Source organism: Podarcis pityusensis (genome assembly GCF_964106645.2).
Source record: "Podarcis pityusensis genome assembly, chromosome: 9".
NCBI classification, from domain to species: Eukaryota; Metazoa; Chordata; class Lepidosauria; order Squamata; family Lacertidae; genus Podarcis; species Podarcis pityusensis.
This window is the reverse complement of record NC_138034.1, coordinates 49,554,843-49,571,457: the sequence shown is the minus strand read 5'-3', so window position 1 is coordinate 49,571,457 and position 16,615 is coordinate 49,554,843. Positions and strand designations below refer to the sequence as shown.

Genomic DNA, 16,615 nt, shown 5'->3' with positions numbered 1-16,615 from the left:
TAAGAAAGTAGGAAAAGGGGCATCACAAAAGGTCAGGGGGTGACTCCCCCTGTTGTTTGGGCACTGCTATTCATTGCAGTGGGGGCGAAGAAAGGAAAAGAGTACAAAAACAAAGGGGAGTAAAGGAAGTGCATTGGGGAAACCTGGGATTGGTCGAGACAGGTTTTATTCATTTCTTCTGTGGTGTTAAGATTAGATTCATTTTCAGGGTTGCCAGAGGTGAATGCTCATGGAAGTGCCTCTTTGTAAGTGTGGCAATAGGAAGGTTATCTTGGCTTTAACCAATATCATCTTCGTTTTACTGCCACGTTCATGAATTCTGTACTTTATTATATCTGAATTTATTTATCATCTGCAAGTGGGACCTGCAATGAAGTGTTACATAACTGGGAGGTGGTAACAAGAAAGGGCACTGGAAGCAAATTGAAACCCTAGGAAAAAGGTTTTGATGGAAGTTCCAGTCAGACAAACACATTTGATGGTGGAAAGCAGGGCTGGCAAAGTGGGTGGCCTGAGGAAGAATCTCATGGGTCAGACAGAGAGTTTCCCCATCGTTAGATCAGGAATATTTAGGCCTATCATCCCTGTTTTTCATAGGTCAGTGACATAACCAGTTTCAGCCAATCACCTCTGTCCATAGCTGCTGCAAACATGCAAAAACCCTTTCTTTCCCTGAGCTTGATTTGAGTTGTGGGGTGGGGGGACTAGAGCTCTGAGGAAAGTGCAGGGTAAAAGGTAAAGGTAACGGGACCCCTGACCATTAGGTCCAGTCACGAACGACTCTGGGGTTGCGGTGCTCATCTCGCTTTGTTGGTCGAGGGAGCCGGCATACAGCTTCTGGGTCATGTGGCTAGCATGACTAAGCCACTTCTGGCGAACCAGAGCAACACATGGAAACGCCGTTTACCTTCCTGCTGGAGCGGTACCTATTTATCTACTTACACTTTGACGTGCTTTCGAACTGCTAGGTTGGCAGGAGCAGGGACCGAGCAACGGGAACTCACCCCGTTGTGGGGATTCGAACCGCCGACCTTCTGATCAGCAAGCCCTAGGCTCTGTGGTTTAACCCACAGTGCCACCCTCTACTTATTGATGCTCCTGCAACTCAACAAATTTTAAAGTAGAGCATTTTTCTCTGTCTCGTTAAGTCACTTAATTTTGTTTTATATATGCGTTCGATTTTTGTTTTGTTTTGGTGGGCATGGAATTTGAATTTGCTTGTCTAGATTTCTACTCATAAACTTGTAATGTAAGATATAATTGCAAATCTTGCAGATGTCATCTGTAAATGAGCTTTGTACTTGTAGATGCAGCTTTAGTGCCCTCTCGTGGTCACCAACTTTTAAGAAACACCCTGCAAGCATTTCTCATTTAACAAGAGACTATTGTGAAACAAAGTACTGTACCAAGATTACCCACTATTCAGCAATAATCAGTGTAACCTTCAGTATAGTCAAATACCTGCCATTTAAAACTTGGTACTCCAGTTTCCAAAAAAATGAAGATACTCTCTCCTTGCTAGGAATTTGAAATACCCTCTGTACTAGTTGTCTGAACCTCTACTTATCTAGGATCTTACATACCCAAAGATAAACCAGACGATAAGTAGGACACATTCTAGGTCAACTGTGTTCCATTAGATGAAAGATGGCCAATAAATGGAAGTTGCTTTTTGAGTGTTTACAATGATCCAAGTGAAACAGTTCTCTTCTTGCATTTATTGTAGAAAGCATGGAAAATGGTACAATAAAAAGCAAAAAGTTACTGGAGTAGCAGTTGGAGAGTAAGTTACTTAAATATGTATTTTCTCTTCCAGACTGTATAGTACATTTTTAGGGGGTGGGGGTGGGGAAGGGATAAGTCTCTTAACTGGTTTAAATAAAGAGTGTTTGTGACTCTAAGATAACAGAACCAAGGACCCAGGACCCCTCCAGAGTTAAATATGACTTTAAAAGAAAACACCAAATACATAATCCATGACTTGGCCTAGTACAAAAATACTGTGCTCAGAAACTATATATATTTGTTCAAATGTTTCAAAAAGGCAGAAGATTATCAACACACCGAGTGACAACGTGTTAGGAATTTCTACAGAGTTAAACTATAAAAGTAATATATTTCAAAACTATGTACAGTGTTTTCACTACATTCTTAAGAAACACTTACATGGTCTGTGTCCTGTGTATCTACAGAGAAGTTAAATTCTAACTTCGTTTACAATTCCACTGGAGGAGTGGAAGGGCAGAGTGACTATATCAAAACAGTTGGGTGAATTTTACTGCAGTCAAGGATTTGGTCCAGAGTTTGTAATGGGAATCGTAAGACCTTATGTACAAGCAAGAAATGTGACAAACCTTATATCATCAAATAAAACAGCTCATTGTATTCAGTTAATTGGATCCAGCTATTCAGCTGAATTGCTTTCTAACAATTATTTTTAAGCCATGGTACTCATACAAGTCATCTGCAATAGACCTCTTTTAAGGAAAGTTTTGGCAGTAAACACCCATAAGCAAATGGTTATGTTCACAATGAAACACTAGTGCCTGTCTGGAACATACCCAGAACATTGGGTATTGTCTTTGGGATCATCCCTACCCACAGTTTCATATACATATTTACACCTCACAAATCTAGAGGTGCAATCAGTTCCTCCCTGTCAACAGAAACTTACAGAATGCCAATTTTGCCTTTGAGTTGAGTTCTGAAAAAAATCAACGTATTTCTTAGGTATGAACATATTACATTTCCAAGTGATTTCTGCTTTCTTTGCAAGTCATTTAAAAAATAAGCCTACAGTACATAGAGCGAGGAGATTCTATAGAATTTTGAGACCAACATGTAATTAAATTACTTTAGTTTTTCTTCACCATTTGTCCTGGGGACAAATTATTCCTGAATCAATGGCAGCTTTTCAGAACCAGAAATAGATTTAAGATCCACTTATAACAACATATACATGGGCTCTGATGCTATGCACAAGAGCAAATACTACGGGCATGCTTCAATGGGCCTCTAAAGTCAATATTTCCATTCTGCATCATCTGTGGTTACATATAAACTGTTTTCCATAACTGTGAGGAACACTCACAGAATAACTAAATTGGGAATTGTTACCCTGCAAAGCCTGAACAATGTTGTTGAACACAGGATCAGGGAGATCAAAGCCCTCTTACCACTCTTCAGAACAATATTTAAACAGTGGTGTAGTACCTAATCCATGTTAGTGATCATTAGGATTACTGAGATTGTTAACTAGATGAAAAGCAATGCTTATATCAGCACTGTGGGAATTTATTTCCATGAAGAGCTGTTGTAGATAGGAAAATATCCACTTACTGTTCTTTAACCACTCTGATTATATAAACTAAGTGCCAACATGTGTCCAGGATTACCCAGTTAAGAATAAAAACCAATACACACTTACTTAAATGGCATTGGCCTCATATATCTGAAGAAATGTCTCCACCCCCATTGTGCAGCCTGGACACAGAGGTCCAGCTCTGAGGGCCTTCTGGTTGTTCCCTCACTGCCAGAAGTGAGGTTACAGGGAACCAGGCAGAGGGCCTTCTCGGTAGTGGCACCCGCCCTGTGAAATGCCCTCCTATCAGATGTCAAGGAGATAAATAACTATACAATAACTATATAATTTTTAGGAGACATCTGAAGGCAGCCCTGTATAGGGTAGTTTTTAATCTCTATAGCTTTATTATGTTTTTTATCAGCTAGAAGTCACCCAGAGCGGCTGGGGCCACTCAGACAGATGGGCAGGATACAAATAATAAAAGTATTGTTATTACCTGAGGATAAGTCCTATTGAATTCAATGAGGCTAACTTCTGAGTAGGTATGTATAGCAAATTATTTTCATAACTATTTAGTACAGTTATACCTCGGGCTGAAGTTGCTTCAGGTTGAGCGCTTTCGGGTTGCGCTCTGTGGCGACCCGGAAGTAACAGAACGGGTTACTTCTGGGTTTCGCCGCCCGCGCATGCACAGATAGTCAAAATGACGTCATGTGCATGTGCGGAAGCGGTGAATCGCGACCCATGCAGTCGCAGGTTGCGTTCGCTTCAGGATGTGAATGGGGCTCTAGAAGGGATCCCATTCGCATCCTGAGGTACCACTGTACTGTTGTACCTTGGTTTTCAAGTGCCTTGGGAGTCGAACGTTTTGGCTCCCAAACGATCGAAAACCAGAAGTGATTGTTCCGGTTTTTGAACGTTCTTTGGAACCTGAACATCTGACAAGACTTCTGTGGCTTCCGATTGGCTGCAGAAGCTTCCTGCAGCCAATCGGAAGCTGTGCCTTGGTTTCCGAAAGTTTTAGAAGTCAAACGGACTTCCAGAACGGATTCCGTTCGACTTCTAAGGTACCACTGTACAGGGAATTCTCCATGCAAATCTATCAGAGAGAGAGAGAGAGACAGACCCATTTTAGAGGACTGTATTTGACATAGTAGTTCAGAAGGGACATGTGTAACATATGGAACAAAGAGTAACTAAGCTTGAATATAAAAGCATTGACTACTATGTCAAATAAAGCCATCAGGCAATATTAAAATCTTCCACTCTGGGGAAATGTACACTGCTATTCAGCCGTCCTCTCTCTGCCCTGATCTGCCAGCAGCATGGGGCGACCTACTTAACTTCAAAGTGCTCCTGGGCACTCAGGGCTGATGAGATTATATTGATCATCAACAGTACAAACAGGCAGTTATTAAAAAGGTCAAGCATGTGGTTTCTTCCTATTTTTATCGTCTGTGCATGTGTGAGCATGCATATCATTTTTTCAGTGGTTATCGAAACAAAGCAGAAAGGAAGTCTTTTGCTGAACTTCAGTGGTTATCGAAACAAAGCAGAAAGGAAGTCTTTTGCTGAACCAACTCATAGCTATAAAACGTTGCATCCACTAAATGCTGCAACACACTCGCCTACTTCAGCCAACTTGCTAATTTGCAGAAAGGCACGTCTTGACCACCCACACTTAAACTAACATTTCAGGTTTGTTTGTTTTTATTGCACATGGCTGCATACACACAGCCCAACTGAAATTATTAACTCTACCCTGCGCAAAAGTGAATTGGGTTCAGATCCCTGCCAGCAATAAACCTACAATTTGCTGCTAGATATTCAGTCATCCAGCTCTATCAAGCTTTCCCCCCTCTCTATGTGATTCTCAGTAAGAAAAGATTCAGGTGAACTACTAAAAGTCCACACGCATGGAAATTAGGCCTTTATATTGATGGGTGCTGTTTGCATCATTAGGGATATTGTATTGGTGAGCCTATCGTGATATTTTATTGTTTGCGTGGTTGCATTCATATGACTGTTGGTTTATATACCAAATTACTACAAATTATTTTAGAGTAATGCTTTTTAAAAAACACAATACTCCACATAGGTTTCTTTCTGCCAGCTTACCAACGCATATACAATTCTATGATGCTACAGCCATTGGTAAGATCTCTGCCATATAGGTTGCTCCTGTTTTTCTTATCATCTTCACACTGAGTTGCCAAGTGTGTTTTGCTTGACCTGAGTAATCTGGCGCTTTCGACAGAAGTGATGGAAGGAAACAGAAATTTCCATCCCATCCTGGGCTCATTACAATCAGTGCTGTTTCCATTCCACTTCAGTCTGCCTTCCACTAAAACCTAAGATATTCATCTTGCTATCTGCCAGGGCCAAAACCTACATGATTAATTATGTAATTAATTTCAACACACTGCAATGGTATATAAATGTCAAAAACAACACAGAAAATAATATAATTATTAATGTGACATTTGCAGACTAAGAAAACAGAGACAGGGAATACCACTTATTTGCTTGTGTGATTTCTGCTCCTGGCCTTGGGATGACCAGGCAAAGCGAATTTTTCAATATGTCTAATCAACAATGCAGCCCACTTTGGAACAATGTATCCTGCTTGCGTCTGTCCTGTACTTATAGTGCTCTGGAAAAACAGATTGATCTCCATGATGATGTGTGGAGGATCTAGTCTTGAGGAAAGGAGCCTGAATGTGGTCTTCATCTCCTTATACGCACAAGCTATACACAGTGGTCAAAAGATTGCAATTGATTGATCCTCTGGGGATAATGTTGAATAAGGATGTTGAGTCTGCTTTGCTGGTACTTCAGATCCTAAGGTTACTGCCTTAAATGACAACTGTTTTGGTGGAGTAGTTGAACCTGCCTTATGTACAATCCAAATGTACAGAAACAGCATGAGACAAAGCAGAAAATTCAGCCCTTCCTGGAGTGTTCGAGGCTGAATGTTTGAATGCACTCCCATAAAAAAAAAACCCCTGCACATGGAAAATCTAGCATGTCAAGGAGAACATTTCAGGCCTACTCTCCCTCCTGATGTGCCAGTTGTCTATACGCAGGGAGTTGGGTTTTTTATATATGGTCGGCCACATAATATATCCTATAGAAAAGTGGCACAATTACAGAAGGACTGGAACACATGATTCTTCTGAACATGCAGCAGGCCTTTAAATCTTGGATATGGAAAATATATGAAGTCGGCCAGATAATACTTTTAATGAACAAACATTACAGCTTCAGTAAGTGGCACATTTTTGTACCTGTGTGAGCATATACACATGCTCCATGTCCCAAAATTACCATGAATACCACACAACTGAAGAGTATCTCCCAGTTCATAAAAAAAGAAGTGGCAAAACAATGCCACTAACAATGGAGAAACCTGTTTCCATTGTCAGATTTCTTGACCTCTTTTGACTGCATTTGAAAGCCCCAATTGTGAGGCCAACAGTCCCATTCATGGGACAGATGGAAGTGGTTTTGGGCCTGCATTTTTAGATTGCAGTCAAACATCACACAGGTTAGTGACTCTCCCAGCTATTCCTAAAATAGAGGTAAAAGCAGCTCCTAATCATTTGGATGTTGAGGAATGTTCTGGATCCTTTGGCAGAAAGCCTTGTTCCTACTTTGAGAGCTATGATGGCAGTTGTACCCTCCGTGACAAACCCCAATCCCAAAAGTGCAACTTTTCAGATAACTGCGCAAAAATCAATGCAACATATTTGATAGGTGTGCTTGCTTGCTGCTAGTTTGTCCTAAAAAAGTATTACACATGTGAAAATCATCTTTACAAACATCTGGGTACGGCTAAAGTTGTATCCACAAATAAACACTACCAGACAAAAATCTCATTTTTGACATGGTAACATTATTGGTTGCAGGCAGTGAGATGGTATTTTAAGATTTGTTTTGTCTACGTCGAACTAATACTCGTTGACTTCTTTAAAGTTATCATTGTAAGCTCCCTAAAGTATTCTCAGCTGTTTCCATTTCTGCTTTCTGCTTCAATACTCTGCGGTTATGCTTGTTCCAAGTCTTATGAAAAACCAAAAGCATTCTTCTTTCCAAAATTCACTCATAAAAACCTCTTTGCAATTATGAGCAGTTGTTTTTAAGTAGCCTTGGCTATTTCTCAGCTCTGATCTCTTTAATTTGATTCAGTTTTACAATATCCAGAGCAATTCTCAAGTTCTGGACCAGGCCTAGTTTTCTTCACTCACTCACATTGCTGCCAGCTTCAGGCCATTCCCCATTCCACGATTTCAGTAGGCAGGATGGCATTGAAGCTAGTTTGCTGTGGGATGATCCCATCTCATTGAAAGTAGCCGCAGTGTCTACACAGTCCCTCTTCCGTCTGTCTCCATTCCCCATTTCTCTTGACTTTGATGTCTTCTTCAGACAACTGCACTTTTGAGCTACCATGCTTTAAGAAATGTCAGGCAGTTCCATCTATAGATCTTTACCAGCAGCCTGGGACTGCTGGGTAATTAACAGCTCAAGTTCATTTAAGGTGAAGCACTCTCACAGCAGGAAAAGGCACAGGAGCAATATATTCTCTCAAGATACTGTGCTTCAGCCCTGACTTTCTTTGGAATAAAGAGATATTGGATTCAGCAGCTCCCATAGTGAACACTGACCACTAAGCTCCTCCATGTTTCTCAGGCTCCCAAAGGCAAAACTGCGCTCTCATTATTTACACTTACAGAAACAGACAACACAAAAGGATGAAAAAGGTGCTAAATATGGTAATCGTTTTAAAGTACTGGCCATTGACTGAAACTAAACAACTATGTACAACTGAGAACAGCAGTCCTAGAAACTCTCCTCTTCTGTACCGTCTTATAAAGCTGAGAAGAGCAAACTGGACCTGCTAAGTGCAGACCTCGTTCTCCCTCAAATAAATGGAATATTGGAAATATACAACTATGATACATCATACACAAAAACGTTTATGTTACGCTTCCAAATGCTGTGCAAAAATATATGTCTCCTTGTTCTTTTAAAATACAGCAGTGGCAAATTATACACCTATTTCGTACAGTGTCTAGCAAAACATTTAAGTATCTCCAAATCACTATATATAAATAGCTTCTTTGTAAACCAGCATTCCTAATGAAGTGCTCTCTCAGTTCCGTTTGGGCTGATTGCTTTCTCCATTGATCAGGTTTGTTTCTTGCTGTTCGGCTAATGCCTGCCATTTCTGCCTGTTCTTTCTGCAGCCTTCCAGCAAAGGATAGCACGCTTCTGAGACGTGTGTCATCGCCTGCAAATGGAAAAGCAAATTGGACCCATCAAAACCTAAGAAAGGGGAAGGGGACTTCTCTACCTTAGAGTTTAGCAGTTTCACAGAATATACTGGGAACTGAACACACAGCAAACATCCAAGAAGCAGCTTCCCAGCATGCTCCTGGCTGAGAGGTGCAGTCCGCAAATGGCAGTGGATCTGGAGGAAGGCAGATTCCCCCTCTCTGCATGCCACAAGGCTGCCTCAAACGGTCTGCAGGAAGCAAGCCAGGCTTATCCCATGGCCTGCATTAGTGCCACATCATTCCTACACAGGAACTGCACCTTTCAAGGATATATCCACAGATCTGGGAACCTGTGTCACTAGTGGGTTGCTGGACTCCAGCTCCCATCGGCCAGCATAGCCAATGGTCATGCATGATGGGAGTTGTACTCCCAATATCACCTGGAGGACCAAAGATTCATCATCCCTGAAATAAAAGAACATAAGGTTCTTTGGTCACATTTTGGATACCCACCCACTTCAGGCAAAATCATACGAACAGACCCATGAGCAGTAAATAGAGAGAAATCCCACTACAATATTTCAGAGATCTTGCTTGATTATTTTATGGTGTAAGGGTCCCTGCTCGGCTGTATTTCCTTTGTAGGAAAGCCAAAGAAATCCCATTAAAGGATGTGAAACTTGATTGTGCAACCCCACTTCCCACAGCCAGATCTGCATAGAATGCTTTTGAAGAGAAAGCGCAGTTTTGAAGACAACGTTGGCAGATGACACAGACGCAAACACTCTCATTGTACAGGCCGCTCCATATATGGTACCTCATAGAGCTGCAAGCAGATGGCATCAATGAATCCAACTTGCATGCTGGGGATTTTGTTTTTCTTTTCACGGTTCATTAAATCCTGAAAAATCAAACGAAGTTCACTTTGAATGAAGCAAGTACACTTGCCAAAATGTGGCTCAATTCAGCAATGTTTTGTAATTTGTACACTGCATAGATATATAAAAATTCAACAAACAAACAAACATACATGCATACATACATCACAAGGCATGCTAATAAGCCATCATTATAGTCAGTGCTGGCCTCAAAGAGGTTGTCCTGGGTTCAAATCCCATCTCAGTCCAACTTTCCCTAAGTAGCCTTAGGAAAGTTACTTTCTCTCAGCTTCAGTTCTTCTATCTGTAAAATGGGAATTGCAACAATCTGCCTCCTAAGTTTCTGGTGAGGATACAACAGTTCAGAATAACACTGAAAGTGAGGCCTCTGAGCTTGAAATGACCACTTCCAGGTCTCATGAACAGACCTCTAGACAGAGAGAAAGCTGATGCAACTGTAAGTATGTAGATGGAAATAGCTGCAAAATACTTTGCTTCTCCATTAATGCTACTTCCCATACTATTAGCAGAAAATGTCTACTTCTTTGCCAAAAACATTAACTACTCAGCTATAATTGGTATACAATACAGGGGTTGTATCCCAAAAAGTCATCCTGTTAGTGCAAGGACTTCCCCCCCCCCCCATGTCGACTCCCCATGTGTGTTCCCCAAAAGTTTTTCCCCCAATTAGCATGTTGGTGGGGGGTGGGTTGCACAGGCTGAAGTCTTGTACTAATGAGATTAGTTCATTGGATACAGGCCTAAGTGAATATGATTTTCAGATGCTAGAGGAGGTGTAAATTTTGATACTTCATGTGTGAAAACACCATCTAAACTGAATTTTCGGTAAAAAAACAACAACCATGTTGTTTAAAGATGGTTCTTCTACTTACTGTTGGTTCTATATTGAGTTCTTTTCTCTCCTTATCACCTTGGTCAAAGAATTCTGTAGCTACAAGTTCAGCTATCTGCAAGTTAAAAGACAAAGATCTCAGAGTGTGTTTCAACAATATTTTATAATACTAATATATAAGCAGATGCAACAAGTATGCAATTATTCTGTCAGAAATGGCCAAGAAAGACATCAACAGTGTCCAGAAATCAAAAATACATTTATATCCAAAGAAGTTCAAATAACAATTTATACAATAACTAAGGGTGCAACCAAAACCCTCACCACTTGCCAACCGTGGAAGGGAAGGCAAGAATAATTTAACCTGATCTCTACACCAGCTCCATGCTAGAAGAGTGATTGGCAGCTCAGCCCATTTCACCACCTGAAATGAAAGGGGAATGTATTGCCTCCTGTCTACCCCACCACTTCCACGACTGCCGAAACACGCCCTTCTCACCCAAACTCAGAGATAGGGGGCATTCTGGCTGCGGAGGCAGCAGTGGGGTGGGCAGGGCCTCGCTTCTTGAACTTCCATCACCTAAGGCAACTGATTCACCCTGCCTAATGGGTGAGTCAACTCTGATGCCATCACACACTGACAGTAAGCCTAGCTTGGGATCAAGCCCTCTTTCCAATGTCCCTCGCAGGCAGGGGTGTTGCCAGCGGGATACTGTCAGAGGGCCTCCAACACATAAGGGGGACGTTGGCACTCTGTTGGTGGCAGCTGGCAAGAGGGAGTTCAGTTCAGCGTGAGGGGGTTCAGATTGCTCTGCTACTCATAAGCAAACAAATAAAATCAATGAAATATTTAGAACTTCTTGCTTAACATTCTCATCTGGTTTATGCAGAATTCAATACCCGTCCCCCAAAGGATGCCAGTTTTCCAAGGATTCTTTTGCAATCTCTTTTGCAATGTCTGTTTGTATGGTATCACTCCTTTGCCAGGTTTCCCATAGTAATCCTTCTTTTGAAGCTTTCAATCACTGGCAATCAATATTTGTGCAAGAAACAAGAGGCTGCTGATCTTCCTTGGTATTACAAATTTCATCTTTGTTTTGTTTTAAGTTGATACAAGAGGCAATGCGTTAAAACGGGAGGAAGTTTGGTGGGACCAAATGCTCAAGGAAACTGTGGGCTGCCTTTTTGTAGATTTGGACAGGCCTTTGGCAGTTACTTACCCGTTGCTGAACAGGCCACGGCTTTGTTATTGCTGACAAATCACACGCAGTCATCAGCATTGCCCTGTAGAAACCATGAAGCCAAGATTTTATGCATTATAAAAAGCATTGCATCTTGGCAGCAGAATAAAAGTGGGTATGGTATGCAAAATCATGTAAAATAAACGCTAAAACAAAGCCCAATCTGTTTTTAATAAATGGCAAAGGAACCATAACATTGTTGCAAGTAATTAAAATCAGCTAGTAACAAATAGGACTTTGAATTACTATTATTATTAAAAATGTAATATGGAGTGTTCCTGTTCAGTGTTCCAGCCAGCCAACCAGCCTTTTATCAGATACTCCATTCCATTCCTCCTCCTTGCCAACAGACACTTAGCATTCTGTGGCCACTGAACTTGTCCAGTCACCATTGCCCTATGCTGGTTTGGTGGGGGGGTTAGATTTTTCTACTTCTGCAAACCTTGAGGTTCCCACAAACATGCTGATGTCTCCCTCTTGGGATTTTAAAGATTTTTTTTACATACCATTCATAATTCAACACCTGAGGTAACTATTAATATATATGATTAGATACTTCCCCCCCCCCCCGATGTAATTCTAGACTAGGATTGCCAACCCAAAATCCAATCTTTGTTTTGGCTTTATCACTAGAACAGGATATTCCAATCACTTTCCAGTTCCTAAATAACCCCAGTGCTGCTGACGATGAGCTGTTTTAAATCCCTGTCTCACTGAGAATGCAAAGGCCTTAAGGAGTTTTATGGAGTATAGTGGTACCTCGGGTTAAGAACTTAATTCGTTCTGGAGGTCCGTTCTTAACCTGAAACTGTTCTTAACCTGAGGTACCACTTTAGCTAATGGCTGCTGCCATGTCACCGCCGTGTGATTTCTGTTCTCATCCTGAAGCAAAGTTCTTAACCTGAGGTACTATTTCTGGCTTAGCGGAGTCTGTAACCTGAAGCGTCTGTAACCTGAAGCATCTGTAACCCGAGGTACCACTGTATCAATGTTTTGAAACTAAATCTATGCATTTCACACAACCTCTGCATGTGGCCAGGTGCAGACTGGACAAATTTTTATTCAGCTTGGCCATAAATGGCTATGCTCTTCAATTCACTTGAGTATTAACAAGCAGCAAAACAAGTTGAAAAGTTTACAGAACTCACTGTACTCTGATCAGGTGAGCTGAGCAAGTGGCAAAGATGTCACATGATTTGGTCACATGCAGAATTGTTTCCTCCTTTTACATGCAGTCCCATCAAGGCAGGGTTACATGACACTGGTGATGACTCCATTATTGCAGGCAGAGCTACTACAACTTTAGCCTGACCTCTCTTATGCAGAATAAATAACCTTAGGAGTACTGACTTTTAACAGTTCAGTGCTTCAGGACAATGCCTGCATTGCAAAGGAACAATATGGTATTCTGTCAAGGCTGTTTTACCCTGTTTGGAAATTGCATGGAAGGTTTACATAACCATTAGAAACCAGTTGCTCACCACCATTCATCAAGAAAGTTCTTTCTGTTCTCTTGTAGCCCAACCCAAACATTCAATGAAACTAAAGTTCTATGATAGCTGGCCTAGGCTAACACAACAAAATCATACAGAAGCTGGATACTATATTTGCTCACTTACAAAAATAGCTCCTTTTGATAAGGGTCTTCCAGGTTAAACTGTTTCTTTCTCAGAAGGTCAAAAAACTCTCCTCTTCTCCTGAAAGCATTATAAGATAATTATTGTTTATAAACGACCTTAAAAGAAAGACATTCTACGCTTTTACATTAAAAGGGTAATCTAAAGGAAAGAAACAGAGAAAGAAAATGTTCCACAGGTGAACTGTGACTTTTCCAAGAACAGCAGCTGCTTGCAATAACGCTAGAGCAACTTACTTAATGTACAGTGCAAGATCTGTGGCCAGAATAGCTTGTTTGATCATTTTCACGGTAGCCTTGTATTCCTCAACAGAAAGGCCGCTGAGAATCTGGTTACCCTTCACACACACAAAAAGAAACAACAACAAACCAATGCTTGTGATTACACATAGAACATTTCACTAATTTGTCAGTCTCCACAATTTTGTTGTCCAGATTTTAAAAAATGGCAAACTTCCCCAACCCCCCCAAGTTGCTCCACTCTGAAACACATAGAGGTGCATTAAAAAGTCTTGCACCAATGAGAACTGGGCCCTGTTCTCTTTTGTTCTGTAGATTTGACACACTGTTATATTTTCTTGCGAGCAAGGTAGCACATGGAAAGGTTACCCTCCCTCCAAAACTCCACCTCAACAGGGTTTTAATTAATTAATTGCTTTTCTAAGATTTATACCCCACTTTTCTTCCCATCATGGAACCCAAAGTAGCATACATGTGGCTTCCATAAGATGTCCCATACAGGCAGCTGACCAGAGCCAGACCACCTCAGCTTCAGTATCTGAAGGCCTCATGTGCCTTCAAACTTACCCTGGAAAAGTGACATGGAAGGAGATCCCCATTAGACTCTAAGAAGAAAACATGGTTTCTTCATTCAGAAATCTGTCTATTTTCTTGGCTTTGCAAACAAAAAACAAAAAAACTTGTTTCTTATCTACAAGAAACAACACACACCTAAAATGAAAAAGAACAGCCAATCTGATCCCTTGGCAGCCTACAAAGTGTTGCTAGATACTAGTTGACATTCAGTGGCCTATTGGGCAGGGTAGTAGCAGAAGGAGTAGTAGTAGTAGTAGTAGTAGTAGTAGTAATAATAATAATAATAATAATAATAATAATAATAATATGAAATAAATGAACAGTGTGTAATGCAGACCACTGGCTGAGGCAGTTAGCAGTGCTCTTTTGCTTCAGATTTAGGATATACTTTACACATCTAAGAAAATATACATAAAATACCTTGAAGAGCAGGATTTACACTGCCAGTTAAAAGATAATTGCTTATTTGTTCAGGTGATGCACAGGCTAAGTTTAAACTTCAAGAGTTTTTTTGGTTTTGCAATACTTTTTGAAGACCATTGGAGGAAGTAACATCCCGTGGGTATGTACCACTGGAGGAAGCATTATCTGATGGGCATCCCTCTTGGAATTACTCTGTGCACCTTCCAACAGAACTTGATGCTATAACAGCAGTGCTCGCTCCACAGAAATATTAACTAGATTAATGAGCATGAAATACCCCTTTTGCTTTGATGCCAAGGCAATAGGTACTGAAACTGACATGAGCAATGGCGCTTATATAAGCTTATCGAGAAAAGCTTGGTGGCTCTTAGAAGGGCTGCCTTTTTGTTCTTGTCCCAAAAAGGAATAAAAAATACTTAAGAATGCATAATGCTGGGAACCCATCCAAAACTAAAAATAAAAGTGAATTGGGCAAGGTTTCCCTCCAGTGCACACATGACAAGAAAATCATTTACCGGGGTATTCAGGATCATCAGGCACTGATCAAAATGGTGATGCTCCATGATTGAGTGGCAATACAGCTGGGCAAGGGGGTGTTCACTTCTGAAAAGGGAGGCAGAGGGCACACATCATATTTAACTGGCACATGCGACAGTGACTGGGCAAAGATAGTATTTTTTATGAAGGTAGAATAGGGTTTTGGAAAGGTCTATGGGAGATATATATTTATTCCCCACTCCCATGACTGGTCTGCAGTGGTCAAACAGGTTTGCAGGTTTTTGAAAGAATACAAAAACCTACTCACTCATGAGGTCCACAAATTTTGTCTGTCCTCAGAAATTTGAGACTGCGAGGACCCTGTCCCTCTGCCGGGAGTCTTGGGTCCAACAAGCAATATGCAGAATTCATTGCTACAAAATGTGATTGTGACAGCCACTGAAATGTTATTCCCACAGAGGACATACCTACCAAAAATGGATTAGCTACGATAACACATGGAGGTTCCCTTGTTATCTAAGAGGCCGTTCCCTTACATGCTATGGCTGACACATGGCTATGTATCAACCACACCCTTATTGGGAGCTTCTATGGGGCATCTGCCTGTCCCTTCCTGTAAAAAGAATGTTGGGTTCGATGGACCTGTTGCAATAAGCACAGTTCTTCGTATGTTTCCTATATATACTTTCTGGGGGAAGAGGGGAAGGGAAGCTTTATGGCTGCAATCCAGCAGGGGCATCTGGGGAGAAGCAGATAAGGCAGTCTTCACTGATTCTCCCTTCCCAGTAGCTTTGTTCAGGTGTGCGTGCTTAGAATAAGCACGCTTAGAACCTCCCTTCAGACCATCTTTCTCAATGCAGCAAGGCCTGAACATAGGAAGGCACCTATCAGACCATTGGTCCATCTAGCTCAGCCTTGGCTGGCAGTGGTTTCAGGTAGTGGACTTTCCTATCCCTTCCTGGATATTGAACCATGGTCTTACCAACTGAGCTATCCAGGGTTTCCCGCACCTTCTGGGAACTCTCCAATAATAATGGGGATTGAACCTGGAAACTTGTCCATGCAGATCAGGTACTCTGCCACTGAGTCACAGCCCTCTCCCTCGAGTGGAGCTGCTATGCGCAGGTATACTGAGAGTGGGTACCGCATTTGTGCTCTTGCTTCCCATTTCTTGCCTACATGCATTCAAGTGAACATGTGGACTGGGTTTCCACAGCCCTAAAAAATCTTCTCCAGATGATTGGGGTGGGGGGAAACTGTGTGGGAAGTGGCACTGGAGCCTGTAGGGTAAAGGTAAAGGGATCCCTGACCATTAGGTCCAGTCGTGGCCGACTCTGGGGTTGCGGCGCTCATCTCGCTTTACTGGCCGAGGGAGCCGGTCATGTGGCCAGCATGACTAAGCCGCTTCTGGCGAACCAGAGCAGTGCACAGAAATGCTGTTTACCTTCCCGCTGAAGCGATACCTATTTATCTACTTGCACTTTGACGTGCTTTCAAACTGCTAGGTTGGCAGGAGCTGGGACAAACAACGGAGCTCACCCCGTCGCAGGGATTCGAACCGCCGACCTTCTGATCGGCAAGTCCTATGCTCTGTGGTTTAACCCACAGCGCCATCCGCGTCCCCAAGAGTAAAGGTAGCATTAGCAAAAATCATTCTCCCCACCCACCAGCATGAATCTCCACTGCATTG

General features: G+C 41.7%; 1 protein-coding gene across 8 annotated transcripts in view; it reads right to left on the bottom strand.

Annotated features, from left to right (window-relative positions):
- Window positions 1–1,703: 1,703 nt before the first annotated feature.
- Window positions 1,704–16,615, bottom strand: part of PDE5A (phosphodiesterase 5A) — a 124,462-nt gene continuing 109,550 nt past the window's right edge. For all 8 annotated transcript variants that reach the window (XM_081021909.1, XM_081021905.1, XM_081021904.1 and 5 more), the window contains 7 exons: window positions 14,943–15,030; window positions 13,426–13,526; window positions 13,172–13,249; window positions 11,532–11,595; window positions 10,352–10,426; window positions 9,398–9,481; window positions 1,704–8,594 (listed from right to left, as the gene is read on the bottom strand). In XM_081021909.1, the coding sequence (XP_080878035.1) occupies window positions 8,457–8,594; window positions 9,398–9,481; window positions 10,352–10,426; window positions 11,532–11,595; window positions 13,172–13,249; window positions 13,426–13,526; window positions 14,943–15,030 (628 nt within the window). In that variant the 3' untranslated portion in view covers window positions 1,704–8,456. The remainder of the gene's footprint in view (window positions 8,595–9,397; window positions 9,482–10,351; window positions 10,427–11,531; window positions 11,596–13,171; window positions 13,250–13,425; window positions 13,527–14,942; window positions 15,031–16,615) is intronic.